The sequence below is a fragment of the Chiloscyllium plagiosum genome, chromosome 6 (assembly GCF_004010195.1).
Source record: "Chiloscyllium plagiosum isolate BGI_BamShark_2017 chromosome 6, ASM401019v2, whole genome shotgun sequence".
NCBI classification, from domain to species: Eukaryota; Metazoa; Chordata; class Chondrichthyes; order Orectolobiformes; family Hemiscylliidae; genus Chiloscyllium; species Chiloscyllium plagiosum.
In genome coordinates, this window is record NC_057715.1 from 104,394,738 (window position 1) to 104,409,810 (window position 15,073).

Consider the following 15,073-nt stretch of genomic DNA (forward strand, 5'->3'; position numbering starts at 1 on the left):
GTAACGTGCCACATCCTTCCTCACTGTCAACAATTCCTCCGACTTTCGTATCATCCGCAAACTTGCTTACCCAACCTTCTAACCCCTCTTCCATGTCATTTATAAAAATGACAAACAGCAATGGTCCCAAAACAGATCCTTGCGGAACACCGCTAGTGACGGCACTCCATGAAGAAACTTTGCCATCAACTACTACCCTCTGTCTTCTTCCATCCAGCCAATTCCTAATCCAAACCTCCAACTCACCCTCAATGCCATATCTCCGTATTTTCTGCAGTAGCCTACCATGGGGAACCTTATCAAACGCCTTACTAAAATCCATATATACCACATCTACCGCTTTCCCCTCATCAACCTCCTTCGTCACGTTTTCAAAGAATTCAATAAGGTTTGTGAGGCACGACTTGCCCTTCACAAAACCATGCTGACTATCTTTGATCACATTATTCCTATCCAGATGTGCATAAATCCTATCCCTTACTATTCTCTCTAAGACTTTGCCCACAACAGAAGTGAGACTCACTGGCCTATAGTTACTAGGGTTATCCCTACTCCCCTTCTTGAACAAGGGAACCACATTTGCTATCCTCCAGTCTACTGGCACTATTCCTGTAGACAACGATGACATAAAAATCAAGGCCAATGGCTCTGCAATCTCCTCCCTTGCTTCCCAGAGAATCCTAGGATAAATGCCATCAGGCCCGGGGGACTTATCTATTTTCACCCTTTCCAGCATTTCCAACACCTCTACCCTACATACCTCAAAGCCGTCCATTCTAATTAATTGTGACTCAATATTCACATCGGCAACAATGTCCTGTTCCTGAGTGAATACTGAATGAAGTATTCATTCAGTGTCTCCCCAATCTCTTCAGCCTCCACACGCAACTTCCCACTACTATCCTTGACTGGACCTATTCCTAGCCTAGTCATTCTTTTATTGCTGACATACCTATAGAAAGCCTTAGGGTTTTCCCTAATCCTACCAACTAAGGACTTTTCATGCCCCCTCCTTGCTGCTCTTAGCTCTCTCTTCAGATCCTTCCTGGCTACCTTATAATTACACTAAATTACACTACACAGGAGGACATTCAGCCCATCGAATCCATGCTGACTTTATGAATATACAAATGAGGAACAGAGGTAGGCCATTAAGCCTTAGACCCTTAGACGCTTAGAGTTATACAGCATGGAAATAGACCCTTCAGTCCAACCAGTTCATGCCAATCTTTTAAGCCTGATCTGCCATTCAATAAGATAAAGGCTGGTTTGATTTTAAACTCACCTGTACTGATCCCTGATAATCAAACCCTTGGTATCCAAGAATTGTTGACATCTGTCTTCGCAATAGATTCTGCATCCACTGCCTTTTGAAGAAGGTAATTCCAAACACACTCACTCTTCAGAACAAAAACAAACTCGAGCAATCCACTCAGTTGTATTCCCATGCTGTACCTCCCATGTGATCTCTTATCACTCGGATGTGGATCTAATTTCTTTTTGAAGCCATTCATGAGTTCCACCCCTCGTGGGTAGTGCATTTCAGGTCACTTCCACTCACTGATTCGTTACATAACAAGGTTTTTCCCCACATTACACTTGCCTCTTGACCAAAAAACACTTAAACCTAAACCCTTCTAGAACCTGTGCCATTGGTGATGGGAACAGAGTCTCGCTGTCTACCCAATTCAATGCTATCATAACCTTATACACCTCAATTAAATCTCTTCAAGAGTCTCTTTTACTCCAATGAGAATTGTGATGAAAAATATATAATTTATATAAATATATTAATATCACTTTTGGAAGGTGAATTTGACCATTCAGGTGGCTGGCAGTAGATTGTTTCTATGGAGGTTTTCTTGAGAAAAGCTGTTCTTGTAAAATAAAATCAAGTTCCTTGTGAAACAGTGACCTTACTCCAACATTGTTCAGAAAGCAAGTGGCCCTACGGTGTGTTAATGGAAAACTACATACATTATGGTAGTTTATGACAGGTAAGTCAACCTTGAAGGTCATTAGCTTGTTTCCAATTCAAAATCAAGGATTGATTTTAGTTTAGAAAATCCAGAGTAAAACAATTAAGGGCAGTTCAGAGGAGGCCTGACTGAGGCCAAAAGCAAGTTTGTGGCTTTTCCTTACAGGAATACATCTTCCAAACCAGAAGAGCGAAAATCTGAGAAGCTGAAAAAATTTAAGCTCTTGGTTTTGTGAGTACTAATGTAAGAAGAAACATAACTGGAGACAATCAGTTAACTGGACTTTAAAGATGATGAAGAGTCAACAAACTTGAAACATTAACTCCGCTTTCTTCCCACAGGTGTTGCCAGGCCTGTTGGGTTTTGCCAGCAATTTCTGTTTTGTTTTAGATCGCCAGCATCTGCATTTCTTTGTATATAAATAAATCTTAAAGATTTTAAATGGACCGGTAATTTCTCTGTACTGGAATCCCTGTAGATTGACAATGTTGGGAAACAGGTTGAAAACTTAGTTCTGTTGTGTGTTTTAAGACTTTCCTAAACTTACCACATGGACTGGTATGTTGTTTTTGTTTTCTTTTCCTTTTTTTTGGTGTTATAAGCTTCTGTTGTTACAGAAACTCTGGAGCCTCCAATGACAGTGCTTCAGTGACTGATGTCCATGTTCACTAAATGAACCAAAATGATCTACCGGGTCAGATTTCATTCTAAGATCCAACTTACCCAGTAATATTGTCATCTAGGATCATAACAGAATGATACTGCTTCTCCAACCAAACATTGCATCTAAAATCTTTCTGGTAAATTGGTTTTTCAAAGACCTTTCAAGACCTTTCAAAGACCTTCACAACTTTACTACAATGTATCAAGCAGAACCGGATGCATTATTCAAGGTGTGATTTAGCCAGGACTTTATAAATGTTCAGCATTATTTTTGCTTCTATTCACTCAATAAGGTAATTATATGTTCCAAGATCACATGTGCTTTGCAGGTTATTCTCCCGTTATGTCTTTTTTAAAATTCACTCAAGAGAAGAGCGCATTACTGGCTGTGCCAGTATTTATTGCCTGTGCCTTGATGCTCTTGAGAAGGTGGTGGTGAGCTGCCTTCTTGAACCGCTACAGTCCAAGTTCTTAGGCAGGAAATTCCAGGTTTTGACCCAGTGATGTTGAACATAAGGAGATATATTTCTAAGTCAGGATGGTGAGTGGCTTGGAGGGGAACTTGCAGGGGGTGGTGTTCCATGTATCAGTTGCTTTTGTCCTTCTAGATGGTAGTGCTTGTAGGTTAGGAAGGTGCTGTCTAAGGAGCCTTGGTGAATTTTTGCAGTGCATCTTATAGATAGTACATATGGCTGATATGGAGTGTCAGTGGTGGAGGGGGTGAATATTTGTGGATGTGGTCCCAATCATGCCGGCTGCTTTGTACTGGATGGTGTCATGCTTCTTCAAAGTTGTTCAAGATGCTCAGGCATGTAGGGAGTATTCTATCACATGCCTGACAGATTTCCTGCCCTTGAAAATGTAAGCGTCACCCCCTAGGTCCCTCTGTCACTGTAAACTCTTTCAAACTGTGTCAATTAATGGATTTTAAGTAGAGGCTTCAGGTGCAACCTCTATGACATGAGATTTCCCCATTTCTACAGCTCATTGTTGCTTTCAATCATTCAATCACCTCTAATTTTCTGCTCAGGTTCAATTACCTGGAGAGGTTTGTAACAGACCAGATGGCAGCAGAGAATGGAGAGGAGTGGCTTCCACTGATTTTGTACAGAAGGTCTTTGTTGGATTGTAGAGATGATGATACTGTATCCACAAACAGCAGTGACCAGAGTGCACTGTCTCCAGTACAAGCACAATTCAAATCATCGTCTCTGAAAAGGAGGCTGCAAATTGGTAAGTAGCTCGTACAACGTGTTCAACACACTCACTCTTCCCTAAAGCTCCATAACGTGACATTCCTTATCTACCTTGATCTGGTCTTCCTCCTGCAATGATAGATTTTAAACCTGAAGCTTGACATTACCCTCACCTTCTGAGGGTAACGCACCCACCTGGGTCAGAAGTCAGTGAGCTCGAGGTCCATTTCAAAACACTTGCGAATGCATAATCTAAGCTGACAATTCAGTGCAGTTAAAAGAGTGTGCTGTCCTGTTGGAGATGTCACTGTTTAGATACAGTGTTAAACTAGGTCTTGATTTGCTCTCTCAAAGTGTTATTCTATGGGACAGGGAACTTCTCCCCAGAGTCCTGGTCAATATTTATCCCTCAATGAGTATCACTTTGATCATTGTTATGCTGCTGCCTGGAATCTTTCTGTGCACTTATTGGCAGTCTGTTTTCGATATCACAGCAATACACTTAAAAACAAATTAATTAGTTATACCATGTTTTGGGGCACACTGAGTTTGTGAAAGATATTATATAAATGCAAATCTTTTTTTTAACTTTTCGTCCTACCTGCTCTCCTCAGCTTGATGATGTGTCACGACTTGGAGTTGTCCACCTGCCCATGCCTTTGCAGGCAGCCACAAGAGCCACAGCCCTGCATTTGTAAGAGTGGACTGACTGACCTCTTTCACTCTCTGTAATTATGTAATCATGTAATCTATTAACGACTAACTGAATGTATCAAACAATATGCCCCTTTGACTGTCCGCAGTGGGCTATGTTCTCAACCAAACCATGCTTTGCAAACTTAGAACATCATCTGCAACGTTAGCTGTAATTCTGCTGATGGACAGCACGTACTCATTTTCTTACTGTGCTAAGAATTTCACTGGAAATCAATTTAGAATAATCAGTTGTGCCCACAGTGTGGTTCATTTGTGCCTATGGAAGTTACATTTATTTACACAAAGTTCTTTGCAAGCCAAATAAAATGTTACAGATATTGTCAAAGCCAATCCCTGCTATGTCTCCATGGCAATGTTCTGACCAATCAGAGCTAACCTGCCTTGTTTGTTTGACAGTCACCTGCTCCTGCTGAATCTCCATGCCAACCATAATCCAATCATCAGCAACTTCTTCAGGTGCTAAATTATTGTTCTCTTCCTAAAGTTTATTGCCCTTGTGTTTCAATTCTGATAAGTGCAAGATTGAAAAACTTTGACTTCATATTTCTTTTTTACCAGTTTTTTAATGGTAGAGATCAAAGACATTTAGTTATGAAGCTACTAGATTTCCTGGCAAGTGTTTAACAGATAAATTATTGAAAGGCGTAATTAGGGTAAGCTGGAAGCTTGATGAGTCAATTAAAGTTTAAGCAAAAAAAGATGAACATGATGGGAGGTCAAATGAAGGATTTAGGTCAATCAGTAAGTACTGACCTGGATATTATTTATAGATTGGATTGATTATATGGCCAGAGATCAGCACCATCAGGCTCAGAGGCTACATGCACTGAGGAATGAGTATTAATAATCACTGAATACCATTGAGTCACCTCCCTGGCACGGCATTCTGGCACCTTGAATGCATTGCTCATGACCCTCGATCAATTTGCAAAGTTCTGCCAAGATACCTCTGGCATGTTGGGCAATAATCTAGTGTGTGACAGGAAATGAGAGGCACCAAGGTAGGTGGCCTGATTTTGCTTCTGTGTCTAACAGTAAATTCTCCTTCGGCTCTTGTTCCACTGAAGACTTTACATTGTGGGATGGCCAGCTAAATCTGCACTGAATTCAGAGAACTGGAGTGCCCAGCTAATGCACAAGTCTCAGTTTGCTACTGAGATAAAGTCATGTTGATAGTACCTTGAGGTCTACACATAGCTTTCACACTTGGCAATATGGATAGTCAATGGAGAATGTAATTCAGTCATTGGCTCCATGTGTTTCTGCTTGGGAGAAGCTGCTGACTCTTGCGGTATAAAGAGCTGTATCTTCTGTTCCTGTTGCAATTATTAATTCATTGCTAGTTTGGGACTTGGCTGAGTAGTGAGTCAATTAAATGCATTCCCTTTCTGCAAGAGTCCCAGTCATTGTCCCATTGATTATTGGCAAGGGATTAGTTCACTGAATCCACTGCATCTACAACTACTCCAAAGTTACAAGTGTTGTTTAATGGTCTATTAATGGATCTGGTATTAGTGACTTTCTCACACTAACATTGGGAGGAGGCCTGCGAATGATTTGAGGAGTTAAAATATGTCGGTTGGTAGAGGTGTGCCACATTTCCTTGTTTTGCAGAGGAGAGTAATGGTCATGTAGGATTGAATGAGGAGCAGCATGCGAAGATCTCACCTCGTTCCCTGATGCCTCAGTTGACGCCTGTGGGGCCAGGAGAAGATGAGAAGCAAAGGGTGCACGGCACAAAGGAGCATTCGCTGGAAACTGTCAGGATGCAGTCACTCAGCAGGTACACTGACCTCTAATGCTTTCGCTTTAATTTTCCCTTCTTATTGTTTCCTTTCTCGTTTGCTTTCATACCCCTTCGCTCCTGCAGACTAGGATTCAGTATCAGAGACAGTTTGATCCTCGGATACTTTTCCTGGGCCTTGGTGATATCAGCTTACCCACCCTGGGCCAGACATGCTGGGGTTCCACCCGGAGGCTGCTGTTCTCACTGCAGTTCTCTGCACAACCCACCAACTCCCAAACAAGACTCTAGACTTAATCAGAGTTAGAGCTGGCCAGATCTCCTGTTCTCTATAATGCTACTGTAAGGGTTAATGCTGAAGCGTACCATGGTGATATTATGTGAACACAGAGGGGAGAACAGCTTAGCATTTCAAATGAGTAACCATTAACTATCTTTGTCTCTTTAATCGTCTCTGTAATAATATTTATCTTATTAATATAATGTATACATTATTGCTAACATGCACTAAACAGCATCATATTTAAGACAAGAGCCTCTTGTTAAGGTTACCAAGTGGTTGTCCTTTATCATACCAGACCAGCCCCTGTTGATCCCTACTAAGGGCAGCACATTCACCAGAGAGTTCGTGGAACTTGGGGGCAGTGATGAGGACTCACCCTTATAACAAACCCCAAAGATATTTAGGAGTGACAATGAGAGGCAGCTCGTTGGTGCCTGGTGAAATACAGAACAAATGACATCCTGGAAAGCTAATGTATAGGATGCAGGAACAAAACTGGCAAGTTAAAGGATGATCCCACAAATTACAGTAGAGTTTTAAGTGCCAGGATTTATGCATCACTTAGAATGTGGCTGACATTTAATCTGTTCCTTTTTAAAAAATATTTCTCCACTTCACTCCTGCAAGGGTGAGTTTATTTTTTTGTTCTCATCTGCAATGCCTTGGTGTTTTGGTGAGGAGTTCTAGCTTCACACTTGAACCTAATTAATTTGTGTTGATCGAGTCTGTATCGTCCATTGGAAACTGGGGCTGCTTAAGTAAAATATACCCAGCGATCAGTTTTGAATGGCAGGCTCCTGTCAAAACTCATACAAGCTCTATTTAACTGTTGTTTGAGGTTGTGCCAGTAAAGTGGTTTTGTTACTTGAGGAATAATCAGGAGCTCAAACTAATGATCTGGAGACATGAGTTCAAATCCCACCACAGATTCTGGGAGGATTTCAATTCAGTTAATTAAACAAATCTGGAATAAAACATTTGTATAGGTAATGGTGACCATTAAAAATATTGGAATGTCATAAAACCCTATCTGATTTACCCAGTATAGGCTACATATGTCCCCAGACCCACAACAATATGGTTAACTCTTAGCTGCCCTCTGAGATTGCCAAGTAGTTGTCTCAAAACTGATATGTCAAGCTATCATCCGCACAGACTTAAGCGGTTCAATAAGCTCACTCAACACATCCTTCTCGAGGGCAACTGGGGACGGGCAACAAATGCCTTGTCAGCATTGCCAACGTCCTGGGCATGAAGAAAAGAAGATGCTTGCAATGAACATTGTGGACATTAGCAAGCTTAATCATTTAATTGAAGTCTCCAATAGTTGGAAAACCTTGTAGTTCAATGTCCTATAAATGATACAAAGCAGCTAACACTGATCAGCTTTCTTGCTTAGGGATTGTAAAAGCTCAGAGGAGAAAGTGAGGTCTGCAGATGCTGGAGATCAGAGCTGAAAATGTGTTGCTGGAAAAGCGCAGCAGGTCAGGCAGCATCCAGGGAACAGGAGAATCGACGTTTCGGGCATAAACGTCTGAAGAAGGGCTTATGCCCGAAACGTCGATTCTCCTGTTCCCTGGATGCTGCCTGACCTGCTGCGCTTTTCCAGCAACACATTTTCAGCATTGTAAAAGCTCAGCATAGATGTTTTTGCATTAACTATCTGGAAGGACACAATCCTGGAGGACTCATAAAGAATGCTCTTTCATGATAACAACTTTAAAAAAAGGTCAGAATGTCATTTGGAACAGTGACCTAAATAAATAATTTCAGAAAAAGCATGTCATTTAGTTAAGTGTTCTAGCAGAATACATTTGGTGCTAATTGATGGAATGTTTATACTTCTGAGCTTGTGACAAACAGAGAAAACAGACCTGGGGCACTAGTTTACTTTGACTTCAGTCAGAAGAAGATTCCCCGAGCAGAAGAATCATGTTTTCAGTTCATGAAAACAATCACCCTAGCAGAAAGTTTTACTTTGTGAGCTCTCCAAGCTGTGAGAGTTTGTGTATACGTTTTCAAGTTGTTGGAACTGGAAAAAATTCTTATAATTGTTCAGAAGTCCCGGAAAGAGTGTTAATTAAGAAATTGAAGTGTTGAGATAGGGGTGATAAAGCTCTGGGATTGAGTATCTGTAAAGGATATCATTTGGTAACAGATTGAAACTTCGTTTTGCTGATCTTATAAACTGTCTGAAATACATCTACATTAGCATTTAGTTCTTTTATATTTTGTGTAATAAATCATGTTCTTATGTAAAGAACATTTGCAGCTTGTACAAATGTTTTAGTGACTAATCCCCACAGTAACCAACTGAAAACAGATACAAAAACATTTTTAGATTAGATTCCCTACAGTGCGGAAACGGGCCCTTCAGCCAAATCAGTCTACACCAACCCTGCGAAGAGTAACCCATCCAGACCCATTTCCCTCTGAACACTATGGGCAATTTAGCATGGCCAGTCTAACTGACCTGCACATCTTTGGACTGTGGGAGGAGACCAGAGCACCTGGAGGAAACCCACGCAGATACGGGGAGAATGTGCAAACTCCACACAGTCGCCCGAGGCTGGAATCGAACCTGGAACCCTGGTGCTGTGAGGCAGCAGTGCTAACCACTGAGCCAACATGCCTCCCAACTTATGATCTATCAAGCCAAATTTCACTCTGAGATCTGACTTGCATTACATTTTGCTGGGATGATAACACAAGGAACATCTTACAGTAAATCTGGTTGCACTCCAGGACTTGAGCACAAAATCAAGACTGGCACTCCAATGTGGTACAGAGCCAGTGCCCCATTGAGGTGCTATCCTTCAAGTAAGATGTTAAACCGAGGCCCCTTTGGATCGATGTAAAAGTTCTCATGGCAGCATTTTGAACAAGAGCAGGAGGTTATTTCAAGTGTCCTGGCCAATACCTGTGCCTCACTCAACAACACAAGAAAATAATTATTTGGTTGTCACCACCTTTCCTGAAAGTTTGCTGAGCAGGCACTAGCAATTACATATCCTACATTACAGCAGTGATGAAAATTCAAATTAAAATGATTTCATTCATTGTAAAATGTTTGAAATGTGCAGTGATCTCTTCAAAATAATGTCATTGCCAAATTGAATCAAATTAAGCACCATCTATTTACACCTTTGCTTGTTCACCCTCCCCTTCACTACTCCATCCAACTCCCTCTCTCAGTAACTAAGATTGTGATCAGTTGGCGGGATGGTTGGTTAGTAATGCATAGTGATGCCAGCAGTGAATATTCCATTTTCACACCAGCTGAGGTTACCATGGAGGACTGTCCTTCACAACCTCTCCCTCTTGAGGTCTGTTGGCCCTCAGGTTAAACCATCACCAGTTGTCACTCTGTAATAAGAAAGTAGCTGCACGACCTGGTAAGATGATGGCAACTTTACCTCTACTATCCAAGATGTTGATGAGTGGGGGATTCAGTAATGGTAATAACACTCAATGTCAAGGGGCATTGGTTAGATTTTTCTCTTGTGTGAAATTGTTATCTTGTGTGATGTGAATGTTACCACTTATCAGAGTTGAAAAGTGTGGTGCTGGAAAAGTGCAGCACATCAGGCAGCATCCGAGAAGCAGGAGACTCAGCATTTCGAGCATAAGCCCTTCACCAGGAAAAGCCCAAGCCTGGATAATATCTGCTGCATAAGCTGCTTCAGTGTTTACTGAATGAAGCTCAGTATTGTGTAATAGGAAAGAGGTTGAGCAGTGGGTTCCGTGTCACTGGGCTGGTAATCCAGAAACCCCAGGGTAACTTACTGGAGATGTGGGTTTGAATCTCACCAGGGTAAATGGTGAAATTTGAATGCATTAAAAATCTAGTATGATGGATTGCAGAAAAAACTTATCTGGTTCACGGATGTCCTTCAGGGAAGGAAATCTGCTGTCTTTACCTGCTCTGACCTACATGTGACTCCAGACCCACCAGCAACATAGTTGACACTGAACTGACTCCTGAAATGTCCCGAGCAAGGGAGATCAGGAGGCAATTAAAAATGATCAACACATGCTGACCCAACCAGTAACATCCACAACACATAAATGATTGTCAAATAGTAAGTCCTGACAACATCCCTCTTAGTCTCAATGCAATCTGGGCCAATAGGGTATTGATTTACTTTGAAACTGATTCTCATCTGTTTATGGCAAGCGTACTAAAACACAATGAGCTCTTGTTTTAGTGAGTATGGGACCACAACAATGGAGAACACAGACAAACTGGAAGAAGGTGTTACAACAAAATTAGCCGAGGGTGACCTTGATGACGTGAATGAAATATTGGATATTGACAATGATTGACACAAACTCGGTAAGCACCAGAATAGGTTTTTCTCATCTTTCTTCACCAAAAGATTTGCAAATATTGATTGAAATGTGAAAGTGGATGCTCTAAGGTAAAACTAATAAATACTCTCAATAAAATTGGAGCATATATATTGCGGCAATCTTTTTTTGCTTTCGAAAAGAGATTGCAATATCTCTGTTGTGACTTTTGTGGTAAAGGCTGTAAATAATTGCTTGATTACCTTTTGCTGAGTGTTCACAGATTGAGCTGATTTTGAAATCAGTTGTCGACTTGAACAGCAATGAAATGAAACCCAGGACAATAAATATCACAATGAAATGCAGCACATTTGTTCCTCAGCAGCCATTTCTGTCATTGGGCTCAAAATTTATAATAGGTTTTAACTGGGTTATTGCACATTCATTTTTGTGCTGATCAAAACTTGACTTTGGGAATTTTGGAGTTTTGGGGGGATGCGGTCAGGTGAGGCACTATCTATTCACCCAGGTGGGTGTAAAAGATCATGTAGCATGTAGTGTCCTGGCTAAGATTTCTCCCTTGTCACTTCAACAGAATGATCTGCTCATTATTCTATTGCTGTGAGCACGTTGACTGCTGCGAAAAGGTGCTTTAAAATACAAATTTTAAGTCATGAATGCACAGGCAGGAAAGGTCACTTTTTGCTGTCCCACCCCTAAAAAAAAACGAAAAGGATCACTCTTGATTGCATCAGTTGGAATTCTGTTGAGTTCCTCATACCGGCCACGTTATGGCCTGTGTGACTGACATTGTTAATTTACACTGAATGAGAATCATGCAAAAATAGGAACCATTTGACCTGACAGGCCCAAGCCACCTACCTTACTTTCACCCATTATGTTGTCACGTGATGCAATGGTACTAGAGTTGTTGGCAATCACAGCATTAAACTCTATTAATCAGTCTCCAATGGACTTACAAACTGATGGAGAAAGGAAAACAGTAGTGCAGAGCTTAAGTCCATGCATTTTCCAGTGTTATGCTGTCAGACCAGGTTATGCTGTCAGGTTGACCTTATAAAGCAAACAAAAAGGTTTATGATGTTGAGGGGAGGAATCTCAAATCCAGGGCAGCAGAACATTTTACCCATTGGCACTGTTCAGCTTCTACCACAAAATTCCTGATAAGAGGTCATGACAAGTGTGGGGCCAGCTTGAGCATCACTTCAAACATGCAACCCTGGATGTTATCATTGCCAGATTTAGTTGACATCCCCCAGGTTTGACCGAACCTGGTGGGAATAATACAAGGCTGAAGGCTCTGTCACTATTGAAAGTGAACGAGTGTTACTTGAGGAGGAATGTTAGCGATGGGATGTAAGGCTGGGAGTGATTGTGTGGGGAGGAGGCCAATGTTAATGCCACAGAAAGGACAAGACCCTTGCCATACACACACAGACCCATTTATTCCCCCTCTTCCATGTCTGCTAACCTGTTCTCTATCCATGTCAGTACACTACCCCAATCCCATATATTTTAGTTTTACATACTAATCTCTTTTGTTGGATCTCATCCAAAATTCAGTTTGAACCACATCCACTGGCTCCCCATTACCAACTCTACTAGCTACCTACTCGAAAAATTCCAGTAGATTCATTAAGCATGATTTCCCTTTTGTAAATCCATGTTGACACTGTCCAATCCTGTCACTGTATTCTAAGTGCTCTGCCATCAAATCTTTTAATAAAAATTTCCAAGTTTCCCTACCACCAATACTAGCTGACAGGTCTATATTCCCTATTTTATCTCCACCTCCTATTTTAAAATACTGGGGTTATGTAAGTTAATGTCTAATCCATAGCAGTTACTCCATAGGCTATAGAATCTGGAAGTATGACCACCAATGCATCCACTATGTCTAGGGCCATTTCCTTAAGCAATCTGGAATCTAGATTGCGTAGATGTAGATCAGATGTTTTATCTTGTTATAGGTCCTGCGGTAACAAATAAAACAATAACTTGTGTGTATATTAGAAAATTGAGTTTAAAATAGTTAAATATACCAAGTGACAGGGGCAATTATCAATCAATAATTGATGTCAAATTACTTAATGGAGATGTCAGGGACAATGAGCAAATGCTTGGTTAAAGAAGTAGATTTCAAGAGGTATCTGAAAGATAGGTAGAGAGCCGGAGAAGCCCAGAGTTTGAGCCTAGGCAACTGAAGGTATGGTTGACGGTGGTGGAAATGATGAAAACTGGCTTTGCTTAAGAGACCGAATTGAAGGGAACATGTTGCAGACTTGAAGGAAATAACTATGATAGTGAGAATGCTTAGTTCCATAGAGCTGTATTATAAACACCAGGTACATGTTAATATCACTTCAATATCAGTAATAGATTTCTGTGCTATTGTTACTTCTATAGGATCTGATCAAATGAATTGTTTCAAGGCATCGGGAGACTTTCTGCGCAGACCCTTCCCATCATAAGAATTTAGAGTATTTTGTAAGTTCTACCAAGAGAGTTTTCAAGAATCATGAATCAAGAATGCAAAATAAAAACAGTATAAGCCATTATCCAGGAAGAAAACACAAGAAGCTTACTACAGAGTGTCAGCTCAAGAGCAAAAGGAGTATATCCTTCCCGAGAGATACTAGTTTTCTTGAGGATGTATTATTTCCTGCAGCTTGTGGAACAAGAAGTTATTTTTCCCTCAAGAACAATTTTGACAATGTCTTGATGCATTGTGTAACAAGAACAGAAAATGCTGGGGATACTCAACAGGTGAGGCAACATCTGTGGAGAGAGAGTCAGACAGAGTGAATGCTTCAGATCAATGATCCACCTTCTGAACAGAATGTCCTCAAGTGTTTTCCTATTGGATACATGTAATGTTTAGTTCACTATTGGATTATCCAGACCAAGTTAGTTTTGGGTTTGATCCCTGATCTCTTCTGAGTTACTGGACCATAACAGCATGTAAGCAACAGCTGGCATTGAATCCTCATAGATATTCACTGTCTAGTATTGACCCACCATGGACGATGGTGACTTGAGTCAAGAAATGGAGGGCCACTAAAGTTGAAGTCCTATTTAATAATGTTTATGAGGTGGTGGAAAAACATGTCAAATAGAAAAACAGACTATCTTCTGCAAGTCAATGAAATGTTGAAGCCTAATTAAGTATTTTATTAAGAGTTTAAAAATCACAAGCGTAATGCGTAGAGGAAAATGTGATTAAACTCACTTCAAATGCTGGCAGCTAATATTAAAATTACAACCACCCATTTTCTATAAGCTATATATTTTCAACATAAGGCAACTATAATGAAACATGTTAATGTGTGCATCAGGATCTATCAATGGACTCTGTGAATGTTAAACACTGCTGAGAAAAATCTAGGGGGTCTTTTGTGGTTCAAGAGGCCCAGATTCAAGTCCCCCCTACTCCAGAGGTGTGTAATAACATCCCTGAACAGGTTGATTAAAATAATTGATAGAATACAAAGGCTGTCCTGTCAACAGTTGTTTCAAACCTGGGATTTGCTGACGCCCCGTCCCCTAATTCTGTAGAAACATGAATCTGCTCTGTCAGTCAATAAGATCATGGCTCATCTGATGCTTGACATTCCCACCCAGCGTGATAATCTTCCACCTCCTCAAGAATCTCTCTACCTCTGTTTTAAAAGTATTCAAGGATTCTGCTCCCGGCGTTTTTTGAGGAAACATTCTAAAGACTCATGACGCTCTGTGAGAGAAAAAAGCTCCCTTTCGCTACAACTAAAATATACAACAATGTCTATTTTTAAACTGTGACCCCCTAGATCTAGATTATCCCATAAGAAGAAACATCTTTTCCACTGGTACCCTTTGCAAGTAGCCTTTCACTTTTCTAAACTCCAGCAGACACAAGCTGAAAATGTGTTGCTGGAAAAGCGCAGCAGGTCAGGCAGCATCCAAGGAGCAGGAGAATCGACGTTTCGGGCATGAGCCCTCCTTCAGCAACACATTTTCAGCTCTGATCTCCAGCATCTGCAGTCCTCACTTTCTTCCAGCAGACACAAACCTAGTTTGTCCAACCCTTCCTCGTATGACAACCTTCATTCCAGGTATTAATCCAGTAAATCTTCTCTGAACTGCTTCTAAGACAATTGTATCCTTTCTTAAATAAGGGGACCAAGACTATACCTTATGCGAG

At 40.9% G+C, this 15,073-nt stretch overlaps 1 protein-coding gene across 3 annotated transcripts in view; it reads left to right on the top strand.

Annotated features, from left to right (window-relative positions):
* si:ch211-269e2.1 (cohesin subunit SA-2) overlaps positions 1 to 14,844 on the top strand; it is a 142,089-nt gene extending 127,245 nt beyond the window's left edge. For all 3 annotated transcript variants that reach the window (XM_043692329.1, XM_043692332.1, XM_043692330.1), the window contains exons 30-33: positions 3,673 to 3,875; positions 6,170 to 6,338; positions 10,791 to 10,918; positions 13,300 to 14,844. In XM_043692329.1, coding sequence (XP_043548264.1) covers positions 3,673 to 3,875; positions 6,170 to 6,338; positions 10,791 to 10,908 — 490 coding nt within the window. In that variant the 3' untranslated portion in view covers positions 10,909 to 10,918; positions 13,300 to 14,844. The remainder of the gene's footprint in view (positions 1 to 3,672; positions 3,876 to 6,169; positions 6,339 to 10,790; positions 10,919 to 13,299) is intronic.
* The last annotated feature ends 229 nt before the right edge of the window (positions 14,845 to 15,073 follow it).